This window comes from Phyllobates terribilis, unplaced genomic scaffold (assembly GCF_046119375.1).
Source record: "Phyllobates terribilis strain yellow unplaced genomic scaffold, ASM4611937v1 Scaffold_1__5_contigs__length_1240528914, whole genome shotgun sequence".
NCBI lineage: Eukaryota > Metazoa > Chordata > Amphibia > Anura > Dendrobatidae > Phyllobates > Phyllobates terribilis.
Window position 1 is genome coordinate 318,592,560 of NW_027362761.1, and position 16,339 is coordinate 318,608,898.

Below are 16,339 nucleotides of genomic sequence, written 5' to 3' on the forward strand. Positions count from 1 at the left end.
CTTACAATTCTCAGACACCCATTTAATAACATATAAATACAGATTATTGCTCTGAGCTGATCCTGCGGCCCAACACCTATACATAAGCTACCTCATCAGCTGAATTATGAATGTCAAGCTGCACTATCAGGCCCGGAGCCAGTACCCGTCGCACCCGGGCAAGTGCCGGGGCCCTGAGCAGACGGGGAGGCCCACTTGCCATCGGGCACCCCACCACGCTATGGGACCCATGAGCAGAGGAGAGCGGTGCCAGCGCCCGCCCTCCCCCCCGCTTGCTCAGGGCGCGGCAGCCGGCACAATACTTACCCCTCCCCGTGCCTCTGCAGCAGATCCAGTCTCTTCCGCGTCCTCTGACTGTGACGTCTCAGCTCAGAGGGCGTGGTGACGTCTCTACACCGCGCCGTCACAGGGCAGAGCTGGAAGACACAAGCGACGCTGAAGTCCAGAGCTAAGCAGCGGCAGCAGGTGAGAAGTGAGGGGAGCATTTGATTTTTTTTTAATGTATGGAGGCATGGGGTGTATGGAGGGGGTGACATCCTGCATGGTGCATTATATGGGGGGGGAGTGACATCCTGCATGGGGCATTAAAAAGGGGGGGGAGTGACATCCTGCATGGAGCATTAAAAGGGGGGGGGGTGACATCCTGCATGGGGCATTCACACCTTGAGGATTTGACATGGATTTCAGTGCGGATTCCACTCCGAAAACCACTTCAAATCCAATGACAAGCCACGTCCTTAATGCTATCGAAAATTTCTACATGGTTTTTTAGTACTACACTGGAAAAGTAAAGCAGCTCTATGAATTACTGCCATGGATCTTGTAGACATTTACATTGAATATAAAAATACGACACATCCCTGTTAAAGGACCAGATTTTGTCATGTAAAAAGAAATTATACCAAAAAGAATCATTTTGAGAACATTTTCCAATCATCAATAAATTGTACAATTTAATTGAAAAACAATCTGAAATCTTTCAGGTGGATAAAGAAAAAGTGACTCGCCGGCTTCTGCGCAGAAGGATCGTGAACATGCTCACGGGGGGCAAAACACTGAGGCGGAACGACGTGACATTGGAATACACAGGTGTGAGATTTCTTTACAAGCGGCCGACGAAACAGGAACAGAGCGATGAACATATGATAATGAAGTGCGGAGGCAGAGTTATGTTCCAGGCAGTCTCCTCCCCATAGCCTGGAAGAGGTCATTTATATAAAGTGATAAAAGATGATTTATCCACAATAAGGCATATGTACAGTACAGACCAAAAGTTTGGACACACCCTCTCATTTAAAGATTTTTCTGTATTTTTATGACTTTGAAAATTGAACATTCACACTGAAGGCATCAAAACTATGAATTAACACATGTGGAATTACAAGTGTGAAACAACTGAAAATATGTCTTATATTCTAGGTTCTTCAAAGTAGCCACCTTTTGCTTTGATGACTGCTTTGCACATTCTTGGCATTCTCTTGATGAGCTTCAAGAGGTAGTCACCGGAAATGGTTTTCACTTCACAGGTGTGCCCTGTCAGGTTTAATAAGTGGGATTTCTTGCCTTATAAATGGGGTTGGGACCATCAGTTGTGTTGTGCAAAAGTCAGGTGGATACACAGGTGATAGTCCTACTGAATAGACTGTTAGAATTTGTATTATGGCAAGAAAAAAGCAGCTAAGTAAAGAAAAATGAGAGGCCATCATTACTTTAAGAAATGAAGGTCAGCCAGTCCGAAAAATTGGGCAAACTTTGAATGTGTCCCTAAGTGCAGTTGCAAAAACCATCAAGCGCTACAAAGAAACTGGCTCACATGAGGACCGCCCCAGGAAAAGAAGACCAAGAGTCACCTCTACTTCTGAGGATAAGTTTATCTGAGTCACCAGCCTCAGAAATCGCAGGTTAACAGCAGCTCAGATTAGAGACCAGGTCAATGCCACACAGAGTTCTAGCAGCAGACACATCTCTACAACAACTGTGAAGAGGAGACTTTGTGCAGCAGGCCTTCATGGTAAAATAGCTGCTAGGAAACCACTGCTAAGGACAGGCAACAAGCAGAAGAGACTTGTTTGGGCTAAAGAACACAAGGAATGGACATTAGACCAGTGGAAATCTGTGCTTTGGTCTGATGAGTCCAAATTTGAGATCTTTGATTCCAACCACCGTGTCTTTGTGCGACGCAGAAAACGTGAACGGATGGACTCTACATGCCTGGTTCCCACCGTGAAGCATAGAGGAGGAGGTGTGATGGTGTGGGGGTGCTTTGCTGGTGACACTGTTGGGGATTTATTCAAAATTGAAGGCATACTGAACCAGCATGGCTATCACAGCATCTTGCAGCGGCATGCTATTCCATCCGGTTTGCGTTTAGTTGGACCATCATTTATTTTTCAACAGGACAATGACACCAAACACACCTCCAGGCTGTGTAAGGGCTATTTGACCAAGAAGGAGAGTGATGGGGTGCTACGCCAGATGACCTGGCCTCCACAGTCACCAGACCTGAACCCAATCGAGACGGTTTGGGGTGAGCTGGACAGCAGAGTGAAGGCAAAAGGGGCAACAAGTGCTAAGCATCTCTAGGAACTCCTTCAAGATTGTTGGAAGACCATTTCCGGTGACTACCTCTTGAAGCTCATCAAGAGAATGCCAGTGTGCAAAGCAGTCATAAAAGCAAAAGGTGGCTACTTTGAAGAACCTAGAATATAAGACATATTTTCAGTTGTTTCACACTTTTTTGTTAAGTATATAATTCCACATGTGTCAATTCATAGTTTTGATGCCTTCAGTGTGAATGTACAATTTTCATAGTCATGAAAATACAGAAAAATCTTTAAATGAGAAGGTGTGTCCAAACTTTTGGTCTGTACTGTATGTCTGATATGAGACATACAGGTATCACTCTCCTCAGCAGTCTATAAAATGCCTATATTAATAGTTTACATAGGTCAAATGTGGTGAGAGATTCGCTTTAATAGGGATGTGTAGACTTTTTATATCCACTGTATGTGTCGGATTTGCAATATGGTAAACCAACACATGTGAACATACCCTAACATGCAGCATTTCTATAGAGAAAAAAACAAAGCATAGGCATTTGCTCCTAATGGAACGATATAGAGCTCTAATTCAAGAATCTGCAGCATTCTTGTCCATGGGATGAGCCTAGCATTAAAGTTTACCCCATTCACTTAAGGGTAAGCTGCAATACCATGGTACGGTCCATGGAGAAGTGTTGTGCTGTTTCTGGAAAATAGAACACACCAGTTTTTCTAATTCTAATCAACCCATTTAACACTTAAGAACATTCTTCATAATTGAAACAAGTGCTGAATGTTACACTAATATATAAATAATATATCATGAATTTCATTCTGAAGATGAAACCAAAGTATTGAGGAACACAGATCCAATGATAGAATATCATGTTTATTTAAAGGGATTAGGAGGATGTCTATGGTCCTCCAAAATAATTGTTCTTGCAGAGTGTTATGAAGAGGTGTCACAATTTCAAATAAGGTCAAAGACATAAAAGTCTGGCCACAATACAACAAGCATTTGCCTGGATTGTTAATAAGACTTGCAAGACCAATTTTAGACATATGCCATTAGCCCCTTCCCATCCGCAGACATAACAGTACAGTACTATCACAATGTAGTAATGGCATTGCCACAGCTTCACCACAAGTGTAATCTTCAGAGAATAACCTGTAGTAATGGTTGGGATCAGAGATAACCTAAATTCTCTCCATTTTCCACCCTTTAAGGGAATCTGTCACCATGTTTTTGCTACCAAATCTGAGAGCAGCATGATGTAGGCAAACGGACCCTGAATCCAATGATGTATCCCTTTGTTTACTGGGTGCAGCAGTGTGACATAATGAGAGTTTTTAGATGTAACATGCAGCAGAACCAAGAGAGCTGACCCCACCTACGCCAGGCTCTGTATGTACATAGTCTATTGACAGTGAGCTGCGTATCACAGGAGGGGGCGGAGTCAGGTTAGCAAGTGTGTACCAACAAGTCTAAATAATGATAATGTCCTAGTGATAAACCCTTCACTGTACATAAACATCAGCACACAGCTTGATAAGTGACACATCGATGAATTCAGTGTTTTAACCCCTATATCATTCTGTCCTCAAATTGCATATCAAAAACTTACTGACAGGTTCCTTTTAAATGCCATCATCAAAAGTGACCAGGGCACATCGAAGTTTTGACCATGGGAGGGAGGCCCTCTTTCACTGCATTGGCTACCCCTTGACATCTGAAAAATCTATAGTTACTAAGACTTTTATTGATTTCAGTAAGCCATCTACATGGTGCTAGGAGCCTTTATACTGATATAAAAAGGACTATGTACACCAATTGTTAACGACTCTCTTTAATAAACAGTCCTTCGCCTAAACATAATGCTGTAATATGCATTCTGGAAATCTCAACAAACTTACATGGGTGGGATATCTTGGTCGTCCTCCTGTCGCCAGGACTATGTTGTTTGCAGTTACTATTGTCTTTCAGATAGAAAAAAATAAAATCTATATTATGGTCAAAATGTTTAGTAGTCGGCATCAAATATTCAAATGTGTTTATTTCTTTTTTTTCCACTACCCTTTTAGGCTCTCGATATAATGACATTTTCTTGACCAGGGAAGTGACTATTAACAAATTAGGATGTTCATTAAAAGTGGTATGTCTCATCAACATCTTTCCAATAGCACCTCACTCTCTGCCCTACCTGCGCTTTCAAATTGAGGCAAGAAACTGCATTATCAATACCAGGGGTGCACAATATTTTCAAATATTGACAAACTCTACAACTCCTAAAAGCTACAATAAGCCTTAGGGTATGTGCACACGATGCAGAAAATTTCTGCATCATTCTGCATCTCCCTGGCAGAAAAAACGCATGCAGATTGTGCATGCGTTTTTCCTGCGGATTACATGCGGATTCACATGCGTTTCCGCATGTGGATTGACAAGCGCTTTCCAGGCGATTTTAGCATCACCACTATATAAATCCATGCAAACAGCATGAATCTATATAGTGTGACCCGCGAGAGTGTATATACTTACCTCTGATGGCCCGCGCTGTCCTGCTCACTCCGTTCTCCCGGCTGCCGGCAACTTTGAATTGAAAGACCTGCCGACGTCAGCGTCACGTGACCCGTCACATGACTCTGACGTCAGCGCAGGTCCTACAACTCACTGCAAGTGCCGGGAACCAAGCAGGAGCGGTGCGCGGGCCGAAGAAGGTAAGAATACATTTATTTTTTATTTTATTCTTGTTTTACAGCTTTTTTAATGGTACCTGGGTGTGGATGAGACTCTCCTCTCCTCTACACCCGGGTACCATCCGCACATTAGAACGCGCCAATAACGCAAGTACATATGCAGTCTTGCGGAATTGGCGCGTTCTAATGCAAGTCAATGGCGGCGAAAACGCCACGTTTACGCAAAATTAATTGACATGCTGCGGATTTTTGAGCGCAGCGTTTACGCTGCGGAAAAATCCGCATCATGGGTACAGCACATGCGGATTTCTATTGGGGAACATTGCTGCCCTTCTACTATGCGTTTTTAATGCGTTTCCGCGGCGTTTACGCAACTGCAAAAACGCCACGGAAACGCATTAAATACGCATCGTGTGAACTCAGCCTTACCGGCTTTTTTTTTTCTTATTTACACCTTAAAGGGGTTTTATAGTCACCACATACTTATGAGCTATCCTCATGAGCACAGTGTCCTAGGCAGTGATGTGCTTATCTCAGCATTGCCATTAGCATTTCTTTGTTTGCCTGTACCACATTGTTGCAATCCATTCTGATGAAGGCCTACTGATTAGCTGAAAAATCAATTACTTATACAAGTGGATTGCTCATGTTTAATAAAATCACATTCTCGCATAATTTTGGAGTGCCAAGTGCATATATTTTTACTGTTTTTGGAGTGGAATCCAATTGAGCACCCACCAAATAGTAGTGGCACGCAGCCTGTTTTTTACTTCTCCTCAGTATAGAATCAGTGGGGTTCAGACACCCGACATCCCCATTGATCAGCTGTTATAAGCTCTGGCGGCGGTCGGATGAAAACACATTGAACGGCACGGCACTGCACTGCACAGCTCCATTCAATGTGTAGTGCCTACTGCTGGGTACTGCAGGACAGCTCCTATTGAGTGCAATGTGCAGCTCCATTCAAGTTGTTAAGACTGCTGTGGGGTTCTGTTCAGGAGAATAGAAGCTGTTATGCAGTACCTGGCAGCGGCCGCTACACATTGAATGGACCTGAGCAATCCACTGAATAGGAGCTGTTCTGCAGTACCTGGAAGCAGCCGTTACACATTGAATGGAGCTGCACACTGCACTGAATAGGAGTTGTTCTGGCAGTGGCCACTACACATTGAATGGAGCCGTTCTGTAGTACCTGGCAGTGGCCGCAACACATTGAATGGAGCTGTGCAGTGCACTAAAAAGGAACTGTCCTGTAGTAGCCAGCAGTGATCTCTACATACATGAATAATGCAAGCAGTGCAGATTATATCAATGTTTTCATTTGGCTGCCACAGGAGTTTATAGCAGCTGATGGGTGGGGCTGCCGGGTGTCAGACCCCCACTGATCCATTATCTTAATTGCTAACAAGCATCCTATTAAACTCCACCAAAGGAACCTTTGGCAGGCCTAATAAGTTTACAGTAGTGGCAGGACTCTAGATGTCATGACAACCCATTGTCAAACCCACAATCACTTTTCCAGAGGGGACACCAAGGAGGGTGCAAGTCTCTCTGTTAAACCGCTTAAATGCTGCAGTCACTAGTGACCAATGGCAGAATTCTGAGTGATATCTGTGCCACTGTAGTGGGAGCCCAGCTGTCAAATACAGCCAGGGTTCCACAGTGATTAAACAGGCACAGCTCCAATGGCCAAGTGATATTGATGAAGTAAATGTATGGCATCCTGCTAGATAGGGGCTTTAAATGGAATTCATACTGCTCCAAAATCTCCCCCACACAGTGATCTCCCCCTAGTGCAAGTCTTAAGGTTGGAGGCCACTAGTTGCGCCCTCTATATAGTGTTTTATGCAGAAAAGTATTTTGAACTTTGTGAAGTCCATGATTTTGAGTTGGTAAAACAAACCTCTTTTCCGGTGTTTTGTACGGCATGCACAGTGTGTTCATCCACAAGACTGGCCTTCAAATTAAAATATTTCACTTTCCTGATAAGAAAAAAAGCAAACAAGTGGATGGAAAAATGTAACAACTTATTACTATTAACCACTCAGACAGAACATAACAATGATACAGCAATCAATAATATATGATGTCAATTGTAAACAAGAAACAAAAAGTATAAATAGCATGAGAAGTCAATTTAAAATAATAGCAAACGGTACAGAGATCTGAAGCTGAGAAGTCACACAGCTTTCAGCGATTTAGAGGTGATTTCCCATGATTAATATTGATGTTATATCTATACAGTACATCATCGATGTCGGATTAGTAGCAATATAACAGTAATGAGCCCAATTTCAGCTTCACTGCTATGGATGTACCTGGTATCAGAGTTTACCTGGACTTAAATCCTCAATACCCCTGGTCGTTCTGCATTTAAAGGGAACCTGTCAGGTCAAATAACCCTATTAACCTGCATATATAGTGTTAATCTGCAGATTAATAACATTATGAAAGTGTCTGGCCGCTGTACTGCAATATATCAGTGCAGAGCCGGCTGTCAAAGTGCCGTGGAGTGCTTACAGCCACCGTTCAGTGTGTGCAGAGCGTTGACTGTAGCCGTGCCGGCACACCTGCATGACTGAAAGCTAACGGCTCCCGGGAGAAATAGTTATTATCTCCCGCGTGTCACACTTTCAGTACAGAAGCCGGGCACCTTCATAACGCTATTAACCTGCAGATTGACACCATATGTGCAGGTTAATAGAGTCATCAAATATGACAGGATCCCTGCAATTATTGTGTCTGCATGTCCTTTTGCCATACTGGTCATAATAACTAATTTGCACCACATTGAAAAGTATTCTACCAGGGTCTGGCTCTAAACATAGGAGATTAGTAAGGCTGACAGTGCAGAGAAAGGCAATGACCAGGGGACTATTCTGGCCCAAATGCTGGGCAAGAAAATCAAGGGGGGCAAGGCAGCTAGGTCAGGGGCTGAAGAGGACCTGGAGACGGGCTGGACAGGGATTTTGCCGTGACATAGGATTGTAATTCTAATGTGGAGGCATGCAGGGAAAATTGACCTCCTTCCTTCTGAATCCTACATAGAGCTTAGAAGGATTCAGTTAGTCAGTTTTTAATCATGTGATGTCATAGACCTAATTGAAAACAGAAGAATTAACTGGGTAGAAGGGCAAAAGGAGCAATTGCTATATAACATGATGACGGCAATCAGGGGTGGATTAAGAGTGGCAAGGGCCCCGGGCAGTTTAGAAGGCGCGGGCCCCCCCCCACACACACACCTGATGTATCACATGTCACATGATCCCCTGTGATAGATTATGTGATAGTTCACGTGAAATTTGGCACAATATTAATTATAATAATTTTTTTTAGGCTGTGTGCCCACTATGCGTTTTTTAAGCAATTCCGCTGCAGAAACGCTTAAAAAACGCTTGGTAGAAGGTCTGCCATGTTCCCCAATGATAATCCGCATATGCTGTGCACATGCTGCGGAAATTTCTGCTGCGGATTATCATTGCGGAAAAATCCGCAGCATTACCAATTATTTTGCGGAAGCATGGCGTTTTCGCCGCCATTGACTTGCATTGGAACACATGCATTCCGCTTCACTAGATAAGCACATGCGGAATACATGCGTTTCAATGTGCAGATGGTACCCGGGTTTGGAGAAGAGGAGACTCTCCTCCGGACCCAGGTACCATAGTACCTGTAAAAAAAAGAATAAAATAAAAAATAAATATTATACTTACCTTCTTTATTTTTTACCATTCTTTTACGGTCACACTATATAAATCCATGCTGGTTGCATGGATTTATATAGTGTGACCAAGTTGTCAAGCACCTTCCAAGTGATGCTAAAATCGCTTGGAAAAGCTCTTGATAACCCGCATGCAGAAATGCATGTGAAGAACGCTTCACATCCGCATGTCCCTGGCAGGAAAAACGCATGTAAAATCCGCATGCGTTTTTTCTGCCAGGGAGTTGCAGAAACGCTCAAAAAAAATCCGGAGCATTTCTGCATCGTGGGCACATAGCCTTACATTAATTGTATGACTCAATATTGAGTACACGTAGCCATCTAAACACGGCGGGAGGCCGCACGGCGCCATCTATACACAGCGGGAGGCCGCACAGCGCCATCTATACACAGCGGAGGCCGCACGGCACCCCCCCCCCGAGACAGCGGGAGGCCGCACGCAGTCACGCACACACAAACATATACAGAAATATACATACACGCATAAACACATTTGAAACACAAAAATACATATAAACAGACATCACACAATGATATCTGCCTGCACACACGCACTCAATCACACATACACACACTCACTCTCACACACACGCTCACACACACAGACTCACCATCCCCCGGCTCGGCTCCAGTCCTGTTCCTCTCCGGTGGTAAGTAGCAGTGCAGGGCGCGCACTGCGTGACGTCACAGCTAGGAGACACGGCCGCGCACAGGGCCGTGTCTCCTAGCAGTGACGCGGCCGGGCCAGCACAGGGAAGATAACTGCTGCAGTGCTGGCCCGGCCGGAGAGGAAGCAGCGTCCGTGCGCCGCTGCTGGGGGAGCGGTCCGGGGGCCCCTGCGCCACTGTCTGCCAGTATGTGCCGTGGCGCCGCACATATAATGAGGGCAATCTGGCCATAGACACCCCTGAGCCCCAGGCGGTAGCCCGGATTGCCCTCATTATAATCCGCCTATGACGGCAATATATTAAGAGGATAAAAACTGGGTGGGAGTTTATTTAAGAGTAAGTAGGAGAAGACACCTTCACACCTGAGACAGCTGGCGCAGTTTGATCATGAACAGGTGCAGAAAGTGCAACAAAATATTAAGTTAAAAGTACCATCATTATTGGCCATTTTTATTAGTTTGTTTTCTTAAATGTTCTGTTGAACCACAATTCACAAGCAATGTCTGATTTTAATTAGCTTTATACTCAGTAAATGTAAACTGAAAATTACTTTTAGCAGTTATTTCAGTGACCATTGTGGGTTTTTCTTACCTTAATAGAGCCTGATTGACAGGCTTAGTAATGCACTGTACAAAGAATCACACGTTAAAGGCCCCTTGTGCAATTAAGGTATGAGTATTGTAAAACATAAATTTAAAAAAAAATGCAGTTCTAATAAAAAAATTAAAAAAATAAAAATATATTTGGTAACATTACATTCGTAACTATACTATGAAACTATTTCACTATTTGTCTTAGTCAAGGAAAACCACAAAAAAAATAAATAAATAAAAACAATGAAAGAATTGCTTGATATAATCAAAAGGTTGCATGCACCCCAAACCAATAAAATGTACAGTGCTTTACACAAAGGCCCAAAATAGGTCTGTTCTTGAGGGGTTAAAAGGACTGCAAATAGAAAAACAAAAAAAAAATTCTAAGAGACTTGCATAAAGGAAAAAGTCACTTACTTGTCCTGCAGCTGAACTCTGTGGCCCCAGTTCAGTGATCTCACATAATTTTGAATGGCCTGTGCCATTTTGGACCTATATTCAAACAATAAAGCAGATATAGTATACTAGAACTGGAATAGTTCATTTGCTGCGCCTTACATTTCAAGCAGCAAGTGTCCTATATATCTTTGCCCACAAGAGGGCGATGTTATACCAGCTCTCTAGCCACAGAACTCAAGCAATATTCACATCTTATTTACATAAGGACACGTTTCCACCAAATGAGAGTTGTTGGTACAGCCCCAAATTTGGTGCTCACATGAGGATTTTTTTTTTAAAAGGGCATAACCGAAAAAATTGTTTATTTGAAGGGGTTGTTCGGTCTAAAACAGTGATTCCCAAACCCCATCCTCACGGCCCCCCACAGGTCATGTTTTCAGGATCTCCTTAGTGTTGCACAGGTGAGAGAATTCCTGATGCCTTGATGATACTTCCATCACCTGTGTAATACTAAGGAGATCCTGAAAACATGACCTTTGGGGGGCCTTGAGGATGGGGTTTGGGAAACACTGGTCTAAAATGACAAGTCTGCAGTCATCCTATGTTACTGCAGACTAGTGAATCCTCCCAGCACACGCACTGCGCGCTATGAGGTTTTGCCGCTGTCAGCGCCGGGAATGGAGGTGATGTGACCACAAGTATGCGATACACAGACTCCCGGCCAGAACCTGACTAGTGACTACAGACTTGTCATTTTAGACCGGACAACCCCTTTAAGAAAAAGTGGGATTATGTACAATATGGTCATGAGGTTTGAACTATGCAGGTGTTACAATTTAATACTCTCTTATGCGATATGCAATATGTTTAAGAAATCATTATTGCAGTGTTAAGATAAAGGGCCTTACCAGTCATGTTCTGCAGAATGTGAGATATGCCAGCCATAATGGGGAGCATCTTTCAGGGCAACTCCTAACAGCGCTGCCTGGTGCATCAGTTTTTTTGGAATGCAGCCGACATTCACACATGTCCCTCCGATACCCCATTTGGTTCCTTGAAGAAGAATAAATTAAAAATAGTTACATAGCAATATATCATCAATATACACATCATACAGACATTCCTCTACAATGGCAGCGCCCGGCTAAACCGCATTTTCTTCCCACGAACCATGATTACAGTATTGGGGCCAAGATGGGGTGACATTATAACAGTATGGTGGCAAGAAAGGGGAACATTATTAGCGTATTGGGGGACTTTATTGCGGTATACGGTCATCTGGGGGACATTGTTACTGTATGGGCCAGTTGGAAGACATTAATCATGTATAGGGCCAATTGGGAAATATTGTTCCTGTGTGGGGGTCAAAATGGGGAATATTTTTGGTGTACGGAGGCAAATGGGCGCCAATTGGGAGACACTTCATGTATAGAGCCAATTGGAAGATATTATTACTGTATGGGGGTCAGAATAGAGGACATTATTACTCCACAATTCGGGCTATTTATAACATTCCTATAGTGTTTCATACATTATTACTAATTTATGGATCCACAATTTTCGACATTCAAAATGTATCTACGCATAAAAGTTGAACGCTATTACTACATGGAACAGAAAAGGTGTACGTTACTACTGGATTGTTGAAATCAACGGATCACAAAGGGAGACATCACTACTGTAATATATTTTATATTTGGGGATACTTAACTATGGGGGGGAGGGAGGTACCTCTACTGTGTAGAGCAGCAGGAAGGCAATATGGCATTTACTTCTTCATCTGGTGCACTGTAGAATTGGGGAAAAAGTGGTGAGGGTGCACAAGAAGTGATAAGCTATAGATGTCTGTGTATTACTATCTGCAAAGGCAAGTTGTGGCTGGAAGAAGTCATAGCGGTCTGCACCGGATGAAGAAGAAAAGCAAAAATTAATGATGTCACTGATGAGTCACTGGATTTACCTGTATTATATATACTTATAGAATCGACAGAGGTATGATGTATAATGTCACTGGTGATCACTGCATTACCTGTACACTATATACAGAGCTCCTTTTTATAATGTCACTGGTGGTCACTGTATTACCGGTACACTATATACCATCTACAGAGCTCCTGTGTATAATGTCACTGGTGATCACTGTATTCCATGTACACTATACACTATATACAGAGCTCCTGTGTATAATGTCATCGGTGATTACTGTATTCCATGTACACTATACACAGAGCTCCTGTGTATAATTTCACTGGGGATCGCTGTATTACCTGTACACTATACACTATATACAGGGCTCTTGTGTATAATGTCACTGGTGATCCCTGTATTACCTGTACACTGACACTATATACAGAGCTCCTGTGTATAATTTCATTGGGGATCGCTGTATTACCTGCACACTGACACTATATACAGAGCTCCCGCGTATAATTTCAGCAGTGATCACTGTATATTACCTGTTCACTTAAACTATATATTAACTACAGAGCTCCTCTGTATAATGTCACCGGTGATCACTATTACCTGTACACTTACACTATAAACTACATACAGAGCTCCTGTGTAAACTGTCACTAGTGGTAATATTAATTTTAGTACTTTGGTTTTTGATAATGAATAGCATGGTGGTATTATTTGGTTACTACATGGAGGCAATATGTGGTCTGGTCATTATGTTGCTGTATTTGTCCCTTGTATATGGCATTATTGGCATACTTATCTTGGTATAATAGATTTTTCACCTCTTGTCGTTCACCATTAAATCATCTGGAATGAACTAGAGGGGTGCAGCTACTGTACATTATGCCACTCCACATCATAATCCTGGGAAAAGGAACAGTGTGATGTTTCCTCATGACGGCCTCTTCATGGCGCTGCCCATGTGGTCTCCATGCGATCGGAGGTTGGAATGGAGCAATGGAGGCTGGAATTTCAATCTGTTTTCCTGAGCAATGAGTCCCACGTTTGTCTTGACCAAATGATAGCTGGAGATTGGCCTGGAGAACTTACTTAAAGGGAAGGTGGCGCGATTTTTAATTTTGTATTAATAATTATTGATTATATGATCAATTATTTTTAATACAAAAATAAATTCACTGTTATAATAGTTTTTTATTTATTAATATTTTCTGCAGCCACTGGGGGCTGCCATTTGCATTTGCTGTTGTGTAAAGACAGTTACACACCTCAAATACTGCAGCCTCTGTACATAGGGCTCTGCAGTCGGTCTCCGACCCTATCTCTTCTATTGAGACTGCCATAGCTGTGAGCTGAGAATGCCCCCTGGGCTGTCCGGGTCACAGCTATGGGAGGAGATCGCGGCCATTTTGTTGTAGCCCACAGCTATGCTATGAGCTCCAGTTTTCCCCTGTCATTGCACAACACTGCTCAGTGCGTGCAGTGACAGCAGGTGCCAGGGAGCGAAGGTCCGGTATGAGGTGAGTATCATCAGTGGTGACCAGCAGTCTGGGATTAGTAGTACATTTCCAGGCTGCTGATCATTGCTGTGACCGCAGTGTTCACGGCAGAGTAATTATCAACCTGCCGTGCTTTGATCACTGACAGCTCTGCTATGGCACTGTAACGTCTCTGAAGGAGGCATAGAGTGCCATAGCAGAGCTGTGCATGTAATGCCATCATTACCCCAGACAAACCAGCAAAAAAGAGGAGGTTGCATTACTTACATTGCATGCAGCATCCTCCCCTGGTCTCCCTAGTGTCAGATCAGCCAGGAGGGGGAGGAGTGGGACTCACAGGACATTGGAGAGCAGGATAGCAAGATGTGAGCAGGCATGTCTGTGGTGTGTGGAGCCTTCTGCCCAGTACACTCCAGCTAACCTGGGGCCATTAGAGTGTGTGTGTGTGTGGCACTATATGGGGCCATTAGAGTGTGTGGGGCACTATATTGGGCCATTAGAGTGTGTGCGCGGGGCACTATATGGGGCCATTGGTGTGTGTGGCACTATATGGGGCCATTAGAGAGTGAGTGTGTGTGTGCGCGTGTGCGGGGCACTATATGGGACCATTAGAGTGTGTGTATGGCACTATATGGGGCCATTAGAGTTTGTGTGTGTGTGTGACACTATATGGAGCCATTAGACTGCAGGGCACCATATGGGGCCATTAGACTGCGGGCTCAGCGACTCTGATGAGCGGTGTAGTTACTGAGGTCACTGCTCATCACAGTCACTAGGTCTCGCGGAGCGCAGCAGGACCCAGAGTGGCTGGTGCTACAGCCTATGGAGTGTTGTTCTCTGAACAAGGCTCCATAGCCTTTGGACGTCGGATTTGGTGATAGTCGTGGGAACGCCATGGACTACGGCGGACCTGCTTGGGGTTTTTTTTTTTTTCAAAAATAAATTGATGAACCAGGGAAAGTATCGGGGAGTCTTTATTCAAGTAACATTTATTTTTCTGTTTTTTTTTCCTCATTAGTGGGTTAGTAGTGGGGGAATGTGATAGACCCCTCTCCATTAATAACCACAGGGCTTGATGCCAGATGTGATTTTTGACAATTCACAGCTGTCATCAACCCCAACTATCATTACCCCGATTGCCACCGCACCAGGGCAATCGGGAGGAGCCGGGCAAAGCGCGATCTAATGTGATGCGCCAATTCTAGGGCCGCTGCGGGCTGGTATTTTTGGGCTGGGAAGGGCCCAATAACCAGGGAACTTTGCAGCCTGCTAATATCAGCACGCAGCTGTCTGCTTTACATTGCCTGGTTACGAAAAATAGGGGGGGACCCCACATCCATTTTTTTCATTTATTAGGGTAAACACCCTTTAGTGCCACATAAAAGTCACTAAAGGGCGAAAGTTTATTATATGTAGTATGTATTAGGGTATGTGCACACAATGCAGAAATGCTCAGGATTTTTTCCTGAGCATTTCTGCATCTCCCTGGCAGGAAAAAAAGCATGCGGATTGTACATGCGGTTTCCTGCCAGGGACATGCAGAAATGAAGCGGTCTTCACTTTCATTTCCGCATGCGGGTTGACAAGCGCTTCCCAAGCGATTTTAGCATCACTTGGAAAGTGCTTGTCAACTTCACACTATATAAATCCATGCAAACAGCATGGATTTATATAGTGTGTGAATGTCAAAAAAGAAAAAAAATATATATACTTTACCCTCTGATGGCCCCCGGTGTCCTGCTTCGCACGGTCCCGGCTACCGGCAGTGAAGACTGAAGGACCTGCCGACGTCAGCTTCGCGTGACCAGTCACATGACTCTGACGTCAGCGAAGGTCCTTCTTCATTCAACCGCGAAGTGCCGGGAACCAAGCAGGAGCGCTGCGCGGGCCATCAGAAGGTGAGTATATATATATTTTTTATTTTATTCTTTTTTTTTTTAATGGTACCTGGGTCTGGATGAGAGTCCTCTCATCCACACCCGGGTACCATCCGCACATTAGACCGCATGGAATGCGCATCAACATATACAGTGATGCGGATTCCATGCGGTCTAATGCAAGTCAATGGCGCCAAAAAAGCAGCGTTTCCGCAAAATTAAGTGACATGCTGCGGATTTTTGAGCGCAGCGTTTACGCTGCGGAAAAATCCGCATCATGGGCACAGCACATGCGGATTTCAATTGGGGAACATTGCTGCCCTTCTACCATGCGTTTTTCATGCGTTTCCGCGGCGTTTACGCAACTGCAAAAACGCAGCGGAAAAGCATTAAAAATGCATCGCGTGAACTCAGCCTTATTGTGAAAT

General features: G+C 43.9%; 1 protein-coding gene across 1 annotated transcript in view; it reads right to left on the minus strand.

Moving 5' to 3' along the window:
* Window positions 1-16,339, minus strand: part of TXNRD2 (thioredoxin reductase 2) — a 155,170-nt gene that overhangs the window by 96,607 nt on the left and 42,224 nt on the right. Inside the window, exons 4-7 of the mRNA XM_073675428.1 lie at window positions 11,527-11,671; window positions 10,637-10,711; window positions 7,141-7,219; window positions 4,455-4,517 (exon numbers count right to left, since the gene is read on the minus strand). Of these exons, the coding sequence (XP_073531529.1) occupies window positions 4,455-4,517; window positions 7,141-7,219; window positions 10,637-10,711; window positions 11,527-11,671 (362 nt within the window). The remainder of the gene's footprint in view (window positions 1-4,454; window positions 4,518-7,140; window positions 7,220-10,636; window positions 10,712-11,526; window positions 11,672-16,339) is intronic.